This window comes from Nyctereutes procyonoides, unplaced genomic scaffold (genome assembly GCF_905146905.1).
Source record: "Nyctereutes procyonoides isolate TBG_1078 unplaced genomic scaffold, NYPRO_anot_genome, whole genome shotgun sequence".
Taxonomy (NCBI): Eukaryota; Metazoa; Chordata; class Mammalia; order Carnivora; family Canidae; genus Nyctereutes; species Nyctereutes procyonoides.
The window spans coordinates 47,350,939-47,367,633 of record NW_026575049.1 but is presented as its reverse complement, the minus strand read 5'-3'; the positions used below and the strand labels follow the sequence as shown (position 1 = coordinate 47,367,633).

General features: G+C 38.7%; 1 protein-coding gene across 4 annotated transcripts in view; it reads left to right on the top strand.

Moving 5' to 3' along the window:
* The window catches only part of LRPPRC (leucine rich pentatricopeptide repeat containing), a 109,219-nt gene that overhangs the window by 4,322 nt on the left and 88,202 nt on the right, over positions 1–16,695 (top strand). For all 4 annotated transcript variants that reach the window (XM_055328717.1, XM_055328716.1, XM_055328715.1 and 1 more), the window contains exons 2-3: positions 12,362–12,558; positions 14,075–14,197. In XM_055328717.1, the coding sequence (XP_055184692.1) occupies positions 12,362–12,558; positions 14,075–14,197 (320 nt within the window). The remainder of the gene's footprint in view (positions 1–12,361; positions 12,559–14,074; positions 14,198–16,695) is intronic.

Here is a 16,695-nt window from a genome sequence, read left to right as displayed (position 1 = left end):
AGTAAATCAGTGAAAATCTTAGATGTTGAGGAAGGAATATTGTGACTGCAAAGACTTTTTGAAGAGATATTTAATCCACTCCTGCAGTGCACTGAACTTCCATTAATTTACCCCAATCTTGGTTTCCAAGAATGTTCTATGAAAGACTGATGAACATTATTGGGTGAAATTTTAGAATTTATTGATTTGTTTTCAAAATTGAAGCACCAGGAAGTACATACTTCTGTATTTTTTTTTAAAAAGATTTTATTTATTTATTCACGATAGACACACACAGACAGAGGGTCAGAGGGAGAAGCAGGCTCCATGCAGGGAGCCCGATGTGGGACTCAATCCCCGGACTCCGGGTCACGCCCTTGGCCAAAGGCAGGCGCCAAACCGCTGAGCCACCCAGGGATCCCCACGTCTGTATTTTTTAGTCTTGCTCCCCATTACCCATTTCAGTACTTTTTTCTTTAACAAATTTTTCTTAAAAACCAGCTCTTACCTTATTCTCTGTGGGGAGTTTGAGGGGCAAACACTGTTGCTTTCCCACAGACTCTTTTTTTTCCCCCTTGCACTTCTGGATCAAAAGCTGCTTATATTTTCTTGTGAGAGTTTTTAGACTTCTGTGCTTCAGAGGAAAGATAAACTTTGAATTATATCCATTTGGAAGTGGATCTAGATTGGTGATTGACTTAAAGGGGAAGAGCACATACTGCCCTATGACAGAATGATGTGACTTCTAAAGTTGGAAGGAAGGAAACTTTCCCTGGCTTATTTCTTAATAAGAAAAAAATCTTAAATATTTAGAGTCTGTCTGGGTCCTTTGGAGTTATGATTCAGCCTCTGGTTTCTGTGTGTACACACTTCTTAATTACAGAGGGCTGTGATAGGCACATGTATAGCTCATATATTCTATCCATAAAAGAGGAACATAATACTGTGGTATTTCAGAGAGAAGAGCAGTCACATTTGTGGTAGGGGGCTCACTTGAGTGTAAGAGAACATATGGTAATGAGTAGTCAGAGTGTTCTAGGGGAAGAGAAAAGCATGAAGGGACTTGGAGATCAAACTTTTATCTTCTGTGGCTACATGGGATTGGATGTAATGGAAGTTGATACTGCCAAGGTCAGTTGATTCCTTGTAGCTACTAAGGTTGTTTAGAAGTTGGTCATTCGATGATTGGAAGCAATTGGAGGGTTTTGAGAGGTATAGGTCCTGACAAAGTTTACATAGACTGTAGGAGAGACAGAGGTTGGGGATGGAAAGATCAGTAGGAACAACATTGATACTACAGATTAGGGCTAACAGGACCTCAGCTAGGTGGTGCAGAACTGAAAACGCTTTTCTTCTTGAGAAGGAGTGAACAGGAGATTGGTCAGCATGTTGGCAGAATAAATTTGGAGATGAGGCTAAGTAGTAGTACCTTCAGATTAAATCTTTACCATTTTCAAGTTGTTTGTATGATTACATCACACATATATTTCATCTTCTAAGGGTTGATATTACAAATTAGGAAGAGTGAAGTAGTTTATCTGGGATCTCCAGTTGGGATTTAGCTACAGACTCAGCTGCCCAGACTGTAGGCACTGGGCAGCTGTATCTGTAGACAAAACACTGAAGTGTTTTGAATATTGTGTTTTAAGTATTAAAGAGATTACTTATAGACATAAAGACATTTTTTAAAAAACGGGAAAGGAGAGAAAATGAGTAGGAAATATCAGTGAGGGTGACAGAACAGGAGAGACTCCTAACTCTGGGAAATGAACAAGGGGCAGTGAAAGGGAGGTGGACGGGGGGTTGGGGTGACTGGGTGACGGGCACTGGGTGTTATGCTATATGTTGGCAGATCGAACTCCAATAAATACACACAAAAAATACATTTTTTAAAAAGGTGATATGATACATTATAAATTTAGGAACTAAAGACAAGTAAGTAAGAACGTAAGATCTGAGAATGTAAACTCTGGAAGGGATCTTTAAAGTAATCTTGTCCATCCAACTCTCACTTTATAGATTCTAAAGAGTATCTTGTTCCATATCACATCGTAGGTCCCAACCTGTTCATCACTTCCTGTCCAATCTGAGTACCACTGAAACTGTTGTTTATATTTAAGTTTTTTTTTTTTTAAAGATTTTATTTATTTGAGAGAGAGAGCACACAAGGCAGGGGAAGAGGCAGATGGAGAAGCAGGCTCCATGCTGAGCAGGGAGTCTGATGCAGGATTCCATCCCAGGACCCTGGAATCATGACCTGAGCTGAAGGCAGATGCTTATGTGACTGAGCCACCTCTGATATTTTTCTTAACGTTGGTTTTAGGTTTATTTTTTTTTAATTTTTAATTTTTATTTATTTATGATAGTCACACAGAATGAGAGAGAGAGAGAGGCAGAGACATAGGCAGAGGGAGAAGCAGGCTCCATGCACCGGGAGCCCGACGTGGGATTTGATCCCGGGTCTCCAGGATCGCGCCCTGGGCCAAAGACAGGCGCTAAACTGCTGCGCCACCCAGGGATCCCTGGTTTTAGGTTTAAACTAACATTATCGTAACTTTATCTTAAGCAAAAATATTAGTAAAATAAAGACCTTGATGTGATAGTTACTTTTAAGTATTAATTAAAAGAGATAAAACTGCCATAGAAAATTTTTGTTTAATTTTTATTTATTTATTTTTTTGAAAATTTTTGTTTAAATGCTATCTATCTTGCCTAGTGGAAGGGCGATATTTTTGGAAATACTTTACTATTTCAGTTAATCTTCGTGATATCCTTGTGGGGTAAATACTGTTATCTCCCAGATTTTACAGGCTTAAAAGTTGCAATAACTTGGCCACATTACACATCTTTTTTTTTTTTTTAAGATTTTATTTATTCATGAGAGAGAGAGAGAGAGAGAGTCAGAGGGAGAAGCAGGCTCCATGCAGGTAGCCTGACGTGGGACTTGATTCCAGGTCTCCAGGATCAGGCCCTGGGCTGAAGGTAGTGCGAAACTGCTGAGCCACCCAGGCTGCCCTACGTTATATATCTTATAAATGGCACAACCTGATGTCAGGCTGGTCTGCAAAACTCAGGTTCATGCTCTTCAAGCTCAGAGCGCCTGTGTTTCCACCATGCCATGGAGCCTTCTGTTTTTGTCTCTAAGATTGTGCTTGTCAAGTGTTCATGAAAATAACATAATAGGGTAGGATGTATAAGAGGATTAAGTAAGCCTTTCTAGGGCACTTTGACATGAAATTTTCTTCATTATACATAAAGAAGTGAGAATTAACATTGTATTGGTGACATTTCTTGCTTGGACTTTGCAGTTAAATTGGCTGGGGGCTTTGGTGATAGCTATTTCTTTTCTGTCTCCACCACTCACTCTGGTGTAATCTTTTGTCAGCCTTTACTCGGACAATTCCAGTATTTTCCTAAATGGTATCTCTGTCTTAATTCTTGTTGCTCTCTAATTCTTTACCCCATGGCTAGACTAATCTTTTCTTTTCTTTTTTTTTTTAGACTAATCTTTTCAAAACAGAAATAGATCATGCCACAATCCCTGTTTATAAACCTTCAATAGGGTTCTGATACAGCTCTGTACCTAGAATAAAATCTGTACCAAAAATGAGAAATCCAGACAGACTGTTTATCATCACAGTCTTTCATGATCTAACTCACTCAGTAACCCAGTCTTTCTCTCCAGCCACATCCCGTGTGTTGCTTACTTGCTTGGCCTGCTGACTGTTCTGGCTTGCTTGGAATACTGCTCCCCTGTTGTCTATGGCTGCTTCTTTTCATCCTCAATTAAAAAATTAGTGTCATTTTCTTTGAACATTTCTTTTTAAGATTTTATTTATTTATTTTTTAAAAAGATTTTATTTATTTATTCATGAGAGAGACAGAGAGAGAGAGGCAGAGACACAGGCTCCATGCAGGGAGCCCGATGTGGGACTTGATCCCGGGACCCCAGGATCACGCCCCACTGAAGGCAGGCGCCAAACCGCTGAACCCCCCAGGGATGCCTTAAGATTTTAAGTAACCTCTGCACCCAGCATGAGGTTTGAACTCATAACCTCTGCATACTCCACTGACTGAGCCAGCCAGGCACTCCAAATTTCCATTTGGTTCCTCATTTAAAAAAAAAAGTTATTATTTTTTGTAATCTCTCTACATGTAGTGTAGGGCTCAAACTCATGACCCCAAGCTCAAGAGTTGCATGCTTTTCCAACTGAACCAACCAGGCATCCCCATTTTCTTTGAACATTTTATTTGAAGTAGAGCTCTGTTTCATTGAAGTCCCTTGTTTATGTCCTTCATAGAGCTTAACACAAGTGTTTATTTTTTTGAAGTTTAATTGAATGTCAGGTTTACTTACCAGATAAATAGAAGGGCTGATCCTAGCATAGTGCCTTATACATTGAAGGTGCTCAGTAAATATTTTTTGAGTTAATAAATGAAAGAACGTAGTGTTGTGATAAAAGTAAAGAACAACTGTAGGATATTAAAGAGAGAATGACATGAAGATGACTTTGGGAATGGTTGATCTGGCAGTTGTATGAATAAATCCTGAAACCTGAGAAAGTAACTATGGATTTGTTGCAAAAAAATCCATGTATTCTGGATTGAGCAAAGGATCAGAAATAAAGATATCTGAGGAGTCAACAGATAGATGTGAAAGGTGAGAGGGATTGAGCAATAAAATAACCTAAGATTTTTTTAAAAAATTATTTATTTATTCATGAGAAACAGAGAGGCAGAGACACAGACAGAGGGAGAAACAGGCTCCACGCAGGGAACCGACGTGGGACTTGATCCCATTTCTCCAGGATCACACCTTGGGCTGAAGGTGGCGCTAAACCGCTGGGCCACCAGGTCTGCCCTAACTCAAGATTTTGAGCTTGAAAGAACAATGCAGTGGTGGTAAAGTCTATAGCAGTAGAAAAATTTGAAAGAAGTACCAACCACTTTTAAAAGGAGGCATTATTGGGGCGCCTAGGTGTCTCAGTTGGTTAGGTGTCTGGCTCGATTTCAGCTCAGGTCATGGTCCCAGGGTTGTGGGATCCAACCCTGAGGTAGGCTCCATGCTTTCTGAATAATCTGCTTGAGATTCGTTCTTTCTCTCTCTCTTCCCACTGCATGCATGCATCCCTTTCTTTCTTTTAAATAAATCTTTAAAAAAAAATTAGGGATGCCTGGGTGAATCAGTGGTTGAGCATCTGCCCTTCGCTCTGGTCATGATCCCAGGGTCCTGGGATCAAGTCCCACATCAGACTTCTCACAGGGAGCCTGCTTCTCCCCCTGCCTATGTCTCTGCCTGTCTGTGTCTCTCATGAATAAATAAAACTTTTTTTTTTAAGATTTTATTTATTTATTCATGAGAGACCCAGAGATGTGGGACTCGATCCCAGGACCCCAGGATCATGCCGTGAGCCAAAGGCAGACACTCAACCGCTAAGCCACGAAGGCGTCCCTAAATAAAATCTTTTTTTTCTTAAGATTTTATTTATTTATTCACAAGAGACAGAGAGAGAGAGAGGTAGAGACACAGGCAGAGGGAGAAGCAGGCTCCATTCAGGGAGCCCGACGTGGGACTCGATCCCGGGTCCCCAGGATCAGGCCCTGGGCTGAAGGCAGTGCCAAACCGCTGAGCCACCTGGGCTGCCCCCTAAATAAAATCTTAAAAAAAAAAAAAAATTAAGGGCAGCCCAGGTGGCTCAGCGGTTTGGCACTGCCTTCAGCCCAGGGCCTGATCCTGGGGACCCGGGATCGAGTCCCACGTCGGGCTCCCTGAATGGAGCCTGCTTCTCCCTCTGCCTGTGTCTCTACCTCTCTCTCTCTCTCTCTCTGTCTCTCTCACTCTTACTCTCTCACGAATAAATAAATAAAATATTAAAAAAAAGGAGGAGGCATTATTGGAGCACCTCGCTGGTTCAGTCAGTGGAGAGTATATAACTCTTGATCTCAGGGTTGTGAGTTGAAGTCCTACATTGAGCATGGAACCTACTTTAAATAAATAAAAAGAGGCATTACCCATTTTTAATGTTAAACTTAAGTGGAATCAGTATATGTAAAAAATGTTTTTAAAAGAATTGCATACCATGATCAAGTTGGGTTTATTCCAGGTGTGCAAAGCTGACTCAGTATCTGAAAATCAATCCATGTAATCAAACATATCAACAGGCTAAAGAAAACTCAAGTGAAATAGTTAAAATTAGGGATTGGTGAGAACAAATTTGAGGTCCCCATTCCCTACAGAATAGTACAGCAAGATAAGCTGGGAGAAAGAGTGAGAGAGAGAGAGAGAGAGAGAGAGAGAGAGAGAGGCAGAGACACAGGGACACAGGCAGAGGGAGAAGCAGGCTCCATGCTGGGAGCCCGACGTGGGACTCGATCCCAGGTCTCCAGGATCACACCCTGGGCTGAAGACGGCGCTAAAACCGCTGAGCCACCTGGGCTGCCCTCCAGGTTTAATTTTTACCACTTTCCATTGTGAACCCCTTATTGCAGCCAGGTTAGTTTTCTTGATGCTTTTCTGCCATGTTGAGTTCATTTCGGAAGGAGACTACCCAAGTACAGTTCTGGGACCTGTCATCCTGTCATTAACTAGCTTTTGCTAGGACTTTGGGCAATTTGCTTCAGTTTTCTTATCTATAAAATGAAGATTATGGTAATAATTTTTTGTTACCTAGGTAGCATCATTAAATGCATAATAAATATTACCTATTGCATATATGAATCCTCTTTTTTTTTTTTTTTTTTAATTCTGTGAGCTCCAAAGTGCTAGATGCTCCGATGACTCATAATAGTAATGAAGGACGTAACACAGAAGGGAGAATTTTGAGAACATGTGTGATTAGTTTCCTGTATATTTGAAGTTTAAAAAGAATGAGTAATACTTCAATAAAAAGTTTATTTGAGGGGCCCCTGGGTGGCTTAGTCACTTAAGCATCTGACTGACTCTTCAGTCATGATCCCAGGGTTCTGGATCAAGCCCCATGTCCGGCTCCCTGCTCAGCAGAGAGTCTGCTTCTCCCTCTCCCTCTGCTGCTATTCCCCTTGCTTGTGCGCGTGTGTTCTCTCTCTCTCTCAAATAAATATATATGTGCTGCCAAAGTGAGTACTCTCTCAAATAAAAAAATCTTTAAAAAGTTTATTTGAAAAAATAAGTGTCAAGAATACCCAAGACAGTGCAGTCCCGGTGGCCCAGCGGTTTAGTGCCGTCTTCAGCCAGGGGTGTGATCCTGGAGACCTGGGATCGAGTCCCACGTCGGGCTCCCTGCATGGAGCCTGCTTCTCCCTTTGCCTATGTCTCTGCCTCTCTCTCTCTCTCTCTCTCTCTCTCTCTCTGTGTCTCTCATGAATAAATAAAATAATAAAAAAATTTAAAAAAGAATACCCGACACATAAAGAACTCTTAAAATTCAACGATAAGAAAACTTGAAGAAAAAGGGAAACATAATGATCCAATTGAGAAATGAACAGAATATCTGAACAAATAGGTCACCAGTAAAGACATAAAGGAGGCAAATAAGCATATGAAGAAATGTTCAACATCATATGTCATTAGGGAATTGGAAATTAAAACAATTAGATACCACTACATACCTGTTAGAATGACTGAAATCTGAAACACTTGTGGCACCAAATGATGGTGAGGATGTGGGGCACTAGAGAGCTCTCTGAGTCATTGCTGGTGGCAATAACTGAGTGGTACAGCCATTTTGGAAGACAGTTCGGCAGTTTCTTTCAAAGCCAGATAAACATGAGCTTACCATATAATCCAGCACTCAAACTTTTAGATACTTAACCTAGATGAATAGAAAATTTACAAAAATCTGCGTGCATATTCTTATGGATGCTTTATTTATGCTTGCCCAAATTGGAAGCAGCTAGTATGTCTGTCCTTCCTTCAGTAGATGAATGGATAAACAAATGGTGGTAATCCATAAAACAGAATATTACTCAGCACTAAAAAGAAATGCGTTATCAAGTCACAAAAGGACATAGAGGAACCTTAAATGTATTTTGCCCTGTGGAAGAAGACAGTCTGAAAAAGTCTTTGTACTGTGTGATTCCAACTACAAAACATTTTGGAAAAGGCAAAACTACAGAGAGGGAGAAAGGTGATTACCAGGGGTTCAAGAGGAGGGGGGGGAAGGGATGAATCGATGGAGCATGGGGCATTTTTAGGGCAGTGAAACTGTACTGTGAGTACTGTAATGCTTGTCATACATTTGTCAAAAACTCTTAGGTATGTAGATAAACAGAGTGAACCCTATTGTAAATTATAGGCTTTAATGTATCATGATTGGTGTATCATTTGTAACACATGAACCACAGTAATGCAAGATATAAATAGGGGAAACTGAGTGGAGAGGGAAGAGTGGAAGAGAAGAGTATGTAGGAACTCTACTCACTGTACAGTTTTTCTGTAAACCTAAAAATGCCTTGAAAAAGTAAAATATTAGAAAAAAAGGTTTAAGAGGGGAGTCCCATGGAAGCCTGCTTATCATAATCTGATCCTTGTACCTTTTTGAAATATGGACGTACAAAATCTATTTTTTTTGTACTAAAGAGTCAAAATAAAAACCACCATCAATTAAAACAAACAGAAAAACAATGTCAGATTTTGCTAGAGAAAATTTATGAGGAATCTGAGTATTAGTGGTGAGTGCCAGAGTCTTAGGAGGGAACCTAAGATGTTTAACTCAAAAATGCAAAGGAGTCATTTATGACACGTTGATAAAATGATAAAATGATTTTCCTTTATGTGGTTACATCAATTTTGGTCATCAGAATTTGGAGACAGTGCCTTCTAGCTTGTGCAATTCTGATGGTTAGGTGCCTCTGCTGCATGGATTCACCTTCACCCCTGGACTTTACTTTCTGTCACAGCATACGTATTGTTCTAGGCATGAAATTCTTATTTCCTGTTGGGTATGTTTCTGTGGAATTTAAAAATAAATTTTAGGCCAAATAATATAGAAAGCATTGCCGGGTAGGGAAGCGCTGGAAACTTCCTTTTGAAGAGTGAAGAATCCTTTAGTTAAACCTTCCTTCACCCCAGTTAATTCTATGGTGGATTAATAGTTCAGCTTATCTAATTAAAGTCGAGTTTACTTGTGTGAAGACTTAACCGCATTAAAGATTTATTTGTGAGAAAAATTAGCTTTAAAATGTTCAGAATTGGGACGCCTGGGTGGCTCAGCGGTGGGGCGCATCTGCCTTCGGCTCCGGGCGTGATCCTGGAGTACCGGGATCGAGTCCCACATGTGCCTTCCTGCATGGAGCCTGCTTCTCCCTCTTTGTGTCTCTGCCTCCGTGTGTGTGTGTGTGTGTGTGTGTGTGTGTGTGTCTCATGAATAAATTTTAAAAAATGTTCAGAAGAACATACTGGTTTACTAACCTCTCTGTCTTCTGTCTGAATTTTGTATTTGTTTGATCATATATTTTAAAACTGCATTTTAGTAAAGGTTTAACTTTTGTGCTTTTTCACAATTTATAAGATTTGGGTATGCAAAAAATCTTGGCAAATACATTTCACTACAATTGTGCAATTTTTCTTTTTTAAACATTTTTTATTTTCTTTTAAAGTTTTTTTTTTTTTTTTTAATACATGATAGACACAGATAGAGAGGCAGAGAGAGAAGCAGGCTCCTCGCAGGGAGCCCAATGTGGGACTCCATCCCAGGACCGCAGGATCACTCCCTGGGCCAAAGGCAGGCACTCAACCGCTGAGCCACCCAGGCATCCCAACATTTTTTATTTTTAAATAATCTACACCCAACGTGAGGCTCGAATTCACAATCCTGAGGTCAAGAGTTGTATACTCCATGGACTGAGCCACCCAGGCACCTCTCCAGTTTTGAAATTTCTGTATTAATCAGTTTTCATTGTTGAACAATATTATTTATTGCACACTCACCTGAACTTCATGTTCAGAGTGATTTAAAATAATGTTATTTTATGTTTACCGAGCGAGGGCATAGTTTAGTAACAACTGATCCAGTAGACAGGTGAATGACCAGGGAAAACCTTTGAAAATAAGGGATAAACATGTAGGAGTGGTACATATTTCTGTGGATTTTAGGTAATTAATTCAGCTCATTTAATCAGTTAGCCATTTACAATGTGCTGATCAATAGATTTGTAAAGGTAAGACGGAGTTGTCTTATTTAATTAGTGTCCTGGTTTTTTTCCATTGTTTTCCAGTCTGTTTACATAGGTAGACTTATTGATGACCAGAGTGCTTGTGATTTGTCCCAGATCACAGTGGTAGGAATTTTAGTATCAAGTTACTGCCTCTGTATTTTACATAATCTTGTAGTGAAACTTTCGTTGTAGCTTTTTTAAAAAAAAAAAATTACTCATGAGAGACACACAGTGAGAGAGGCAGAGACAGGCAGAGAGAAGCAGGCTCCATGCAGGGAGCCCGATGCGGGACCCGATCTCAGTTCCCCAGGATCCCACCTTGGGCCGAAGGCAGAAGCTCAACCGCTGAGCCACCCAGGCATCCCTATAGCTTTCTTTAATGTAATATCACATACTTAATCATTTAATTTGTAGCTGATTTTTCCAGGTTAATAATATAGGCTAGGAAGCCAACAGTTTTATTTATTTATTTTTAAAAAGGTTTTATTTATTTGAGTGAGAGAGAGGGTGCATGAGCACAAATGGGGGCGGGGAGGGGGTGGAGCAGAGGGAGAAGGAGAAGCAGTGTTCCTGTACTGGGCAGGGGGCCCAATGTGGGGCTCCATCCTAGGATCCCAGGATCATGATCTGAGCTGAGCCACCCAGCTGCCCCAACAAGTTTATTTTTAAACTCACTACTTTGTAAACATTTATTTTGGTAATCATGGTAAAGATGTGCGAATGCAAGAAAAATGGGATTATCATCCTGTAGGCATCCCTGGATTAATAAGCATAGTATCAGACTTTGTTAATATGTGCTTTGTATATATTATTTAGTTATAATTCCTGGCTGCTATGGAAAGTTTAAGGTATTTTGGAATAAATGTGTAAATCTTTGCACATTAGAAATTTTGTGTTAGGGGCACCTGAGTGGCTCAGTTAACTGCCTGCTTTCGGCTCCGGTCGTGATTCTAGGATGCTGGGTTGGAGCCCCTCATCAGCTCCTTGCTCCTCAGGGAGACTGCTTCTCCTCCCTCTCCCTCTGCCTGCCACTCCCCCTGTTTGCACGTGCTCTCTCTCTGTCAAATAAAATCTGTAAAAAAAATAAAAAAGCAATTTATGTTAAATAGTGTTTTAATACAATAGTAAGTTTAAATTCAAAGATTTATGACAGGGTTGTCACACATAAGGATTATTTTTAAGTCTGGTATTTGTAAATTAGGTAAAGCCTGTATTTCTATAGTATGGATTACCTCTGATTTCGTGTTTGAGAGCATTTGGCTTACGTATTAGGCTCCATATTAAAATATTGAATGATTTAAAGGTTGTTTGCTCTTTATAAACACACATGTGCTAGTCTGATCTTGTCTAATTTATAATTTTTTTTTACTTTCTGAAAACTAATGATGATTTATACCAGGAATCCAGTTATATTTTTAATGAATGCTGTTGTTCAAATAACTAGAAAAGTATATAATTAGCATCTTGACAGATGGAAAGCAGATAGGATTGGGAGCTGAAATTCTAAAATGCTTCAGATTTATTTAAACAGATTGGAAATTCTTTTGTCCTGAATGACTCTTTAAGATACTGCATAATTTAAACTTGGACATTGGTCTTCTATTAAATTCATAATGAGATTTTTTTTTAAAAATTTTTTTTATTTATTTATGATAGTCACAGAGAGAGAGAGAGAGAGAGAGAGAGAGAGAGGCAGAGACACAGGCAGAGGGAGAAGCAGGCTCCATGCACCGGGAGCCCGACGTGGGATTCGATCCCGGATCTCCAGGATCGCACCCTGGGCCAAAGGCAGGCGCCAAACCGCTGCGCCACCCAGGGATCCCTCGTAATGAGATTATACCTAGAAAGCATTTGAAAGCAGTTAACAGAATTTTGAGTATATTAGATCTCTTGTCTCATTTGTAGAGCTTTGTAGCATAAACTGCTTCATTTTCCTTCATTAATCTGGTTTTACTTAAGAGAAATTAAAAAAAAAACTCTTAAATCACACCATATTATTATCTTAATTTCAAATGATTCCATGTGGAAGGTTATCAAGACATTATCAAACAATTATTTAAGAGATTTACTTTGCATACATTTTGTGCTTTCTTTCTTACCTTTTTAGACTTCTTTAAGCATTTTTGCCTTTTGCACCAGAATTTAGGTATTTAGTAACCAATAAACTTTGCTTATTTAAATAAATTTTGCTCAAGAAGAGAAATGTGGATAGAGTTGAGTTAATTACCATTTGTGTTTCATTTTATAGAGGGATACTGAGCCAAGCCAGGCCATACGCCATTGCTGTTGAGAAAAATAATTTTCTTCAAGAGGAGCCCACTTCTCATAGAAGGAACACCAGTCAATTTGACTGGGCTCTAATGAGATTGGATAATTCTGTCCGAAGAACTGGCCGCATCCCAAAGACTCTTCTACAAAAAGTCTTTGACAATACCTGTCACTCAGGTATTTGAAGATTTCCTGTACAAAAAGTTGATTGTCTTGTTTGGGGGCAAGCTTGCTGTAGAATATGATTTGATGTTTTTAATTTTGTTTGTTATTTCTCTTGATCATCAAGATTTTATGTCAGGATTGTGATCTTACGGTCTTTCCAACTCAGTGCAAAGTTTTGAGTGAAACATTTTGTTTTAGATGTTTATTTTGAAATTAGCAAATAAAAATAGTCTTTTTGCTTCCCAAAGCAAAAAGTTTAAAGAGAATCACTTTTAGTAGTAACTTGTCTTGGTAGTTATTATTTTTCTTACATTCCGTTGTACGGTGTCAGCTTTCCCTAAGATGCTTATGTATGATAGATTTCCAGAAAGATCATTATTTCCCTTTCATTTTCACTTAGTTTTATAATCTGTTTGAGTCACTTACTTTGGTAGTCTGGTGGAAGCCTGTGGGCCCCCTTACCACCACCACCCTCCACCCCCTGCCCGCAAACCCACATGGAAACACGCACATAATTTTGCATGTAGTTACAGAATATACTCCAGCTTCCTAAAGCCCATCTGGAATTATTCAGATTAAGAAGCTGTGGGATCTAATGATGAGGGATAGCAAAACAAATATCAGTTATAATTGTGTGCATTTAAAGGCTCTTGTGTCATTTTCTCTTTTTGATTTATTCAGAGTTGTATAACTATTACCATAGTTATATTTAGAACATTTTTATCACCTCAAAAAGAAATCTCTAAACCCTCAGCCATTATCCCTCAACCCCTCATCCCTTCCAGCCTTAGGCAACCACTGGTGTACTTTCTGGCCTTACAGATTGGCTTATTTTGGATACTTTATATAAATGGACTCATATAGTAGGTGGTTTAGTTTTGGTTTTGTTAGGTTTTAAAGTCTTCTTTCAGAGACACATGGATAAAGGGAGAGGGAAGTTTATTATTTTGTAATTGATTGTAAACCTAAATTTGGTATTCATAGGTTTTAATTGTACTGCATTAGACTGTTTCATGAGATACTGAGAAGCTTAGCCTTTGAATTGCAGTAAGCATTGCTTATAAATTTAGTTCTAGGTATTTTTGTATGCTAGAGTCTTGTAGATTAGATAGATTCATAATCTTAGCTTCCTTAAGAAAACAAAACTAATTTTAAAAACATAACTTTTGGGGGCAGCCCAGGTGGCTCAGCAGTTTAGTGCCAACTTCAGCCCAGGGCCTGATCCTGGGGACCCGGGATCAAGTCCCATGTCTGGCTCCCTACATGGAGCCTGCTTCTCCTGCCTGTGTCTCTGCCTACCCCCCACCCCCCCCATATCTCTCATGAATAAATAAAAAATCTTAAAAATAAAAACAACTTTTGGTAACATTTTAAATGATACTTGTGAATTGGGGTAGAGTTGTTCCAGTTTGTGGGTATTTTTAATACTGTCTTGGTGAGATAGGATATTTTTTGGATATTTACATTTTGATATTTTTCTGTATGAAGTAGCTACTATGTTAAATTTTATTCATTATCTTTTTCATAGGTAGCCCAGGTGGCAATCAAGCGTTGCTTCTCCTGCGCAGCTGTGGTTCTCTCCTGCCTGAACTACAGCTTTCAGAGAGAACAGAATTTGCTCATAGGATATGGGACAAACTTCAGAAATTGGGTATGACTGTTTAAAAATATGTGTATACGTAAAAGGTGTAGATTTTTTTTGGTAAATAAGAATTTTCTTTACATAAATGTTCTAATTCAATTTGATGAAAGAGCTACTTGATATTTTTTGGTGAGTTATAGTGACATCTAGGGGCATTAAGAATAAAATAATTTAATGTAGCATTATGTGTCAATTATACTCAAATGAAAAAATAATCTTCATAACAATTATTACTTTTTATGGTAAGTTAAAAAAGAACAGAATAAAAAGGCATTTGGTTTGTCAAAGTTAGGAATGAATGTACCATTTGACCAAGTAGTTCATTTGTTAGAATATAGGTACACATATACTCAAATATGCAAATGGATACCCTTTATTGTAGCTTGTTTGTAAGAAACTGGAACCAACTCTAATGTCTCTCACTAGGATTGGTTAAATAAATTATGAAGTGTTCATGAATTGGAATACTGTACAACTACTTAAAAAAACTGAAGTTCTTCTATACTAATGCAGGTGTTCTCCAGAATATAAGTAGAAATAAAGGTGCAGAATGGTAATATATAGTATGCTAGCATTTTTTTTTTTAAAGATTTTATTTATTCACGATAGAGAGAGAGAGAGGCAGAGACACAGGCAGAGGGAGAAGCAGGCTCCATGTCAGGAGCCTGACGCGGAACTCGATCCCGGGACTCCAGGATCATGCCCTGGGCCGAAGGTAGGCGCTGAACTGCCGAGCCACCTAGGGATCCTCGTATGCTAGCATTTTGAAGAAAAATGTTTATATCTGTATATGAATACAATATTAAAATATTTCTGGAAGGATAATAAATACTAGTTACAATTTTTACTCTGTATCTTCTTATGCTTTTAAAATTTTGAACCATGCATGTAGTATCTGATCAGAAAATAACATAATTTAGAAGACCATTATATAAAATCCAATGTTCATTCTTGATTTTTAAAAATCTTAAAAAGAGGGGCGCCTGGGCGGCTCAGTCCATTGAGTTTCCGACTCTTGATATCTGCTCAGATCCTGATCCTGGGGATATGAGTTCAAGCCCCGCATTGGACTCTATGCTGGGCATGGAGCCTACTTAAACAGAGAATAGAAGGATGCTTCTTTAACATGTTAAAATTTAAAGCCAATAGCTAGTATCATGTGTAATGGCAGTAAAATAAGATATGAAACAATAATAGAAATTACTGTTTTTTAGATGATGTGTTTATTGTAAAATCCCAGAAAATCAATTTAAAATAAAATAGTAGGCAATATTAAATGTTGAAGAATCTGTAACTTTCCCTAGTTAGAAAACAAAATGCATAAAGGATCCAAGTTTAGTCACAAATATGTAAAATATATCCTTCAAGAAACATGTCACTCCATATGGAAGACTCTATAGAATAAACATAGCCTCACCTCAGTTTTGAATTCATCTAGAATTAATTTTGATGATGAGTTTGTTTTTTAAAATTATGGATGAGGGCAACCTGGGCGGCTCAGCAGTTTAGCACCGCCTTCAGCCCAGGGCGTGATCCTAGAGACCCGGGATTGAGTCCCACGTCGGGCTTCCTGCATGGAGCCTGCTCCTCCCTCTGCCTGTGCCTCTGCCTCTCTCTCTCTCTATCTCTCATGAATAAATAAATAAAATCTTTAAAATAAAATAAAATTATAGATGAATATTTGACTTCAGAATGGAAAAAAGAGTTTTCTAGGTACAAAAGCAGCAGAAAAGTTGAAGATAAAGAATTGATTTCATAAAAAAATTCTGAATGTCAGTAAGTCATGTAATTTGAAAACACATGTTGGGCTGGGAGAAAGATTTGTGAAGAAGGATATATGTACTTCAGTTTTAAAGCTGTAGCCAACCATTATTAGAGTTCAACTTGAATTGATTTTTTAGAAATATTCAGACACTGTATGGTAACATGTAATCGCATTGCAGATATTGAATTGTACGTGGTTCTGTTTAAAGCCCTGTATAACCTATTAATATGGTTAACAGATTGGACACTCAGGGCAGACCACCTACATTCAAATCTATGATCACTTACTAAGCCATGTGGTCTTGGACAAGTGGAAGAGTCAGTTTTCCTCATATATATGATAGGGATAAGAGTGACTGTCTCAAAGCTGTTGTGAAAAATGACTGGGCCTCTTGATGAGAGCACTTTAAGTACAATTCCTGGAACATAGTTATTAGCACTCTACATGTCTAATAAAATAAAAACAAATACTAACTTAATAGAATAGGTCTCTGCTGTCGAGAATCTCAAACTGACCTCAGATATTGACCAGGCCTCTGGTGCTACAGAGTGTTAAGTAAAGATACGAAATTTAATTCATGCAAATCTAGTAAAACATATTAGCCCTAGGTTGATATGATGACCATAATGTCATCAGTGGGTCGAGGAAGGCTGAATGGTAACCATGATTGATGTGGCCGTAGGCAAGATGGACCCAGAAAGTAAACAGAGGGCTTTGGAATACAAGTAGTTAACAACAGCAG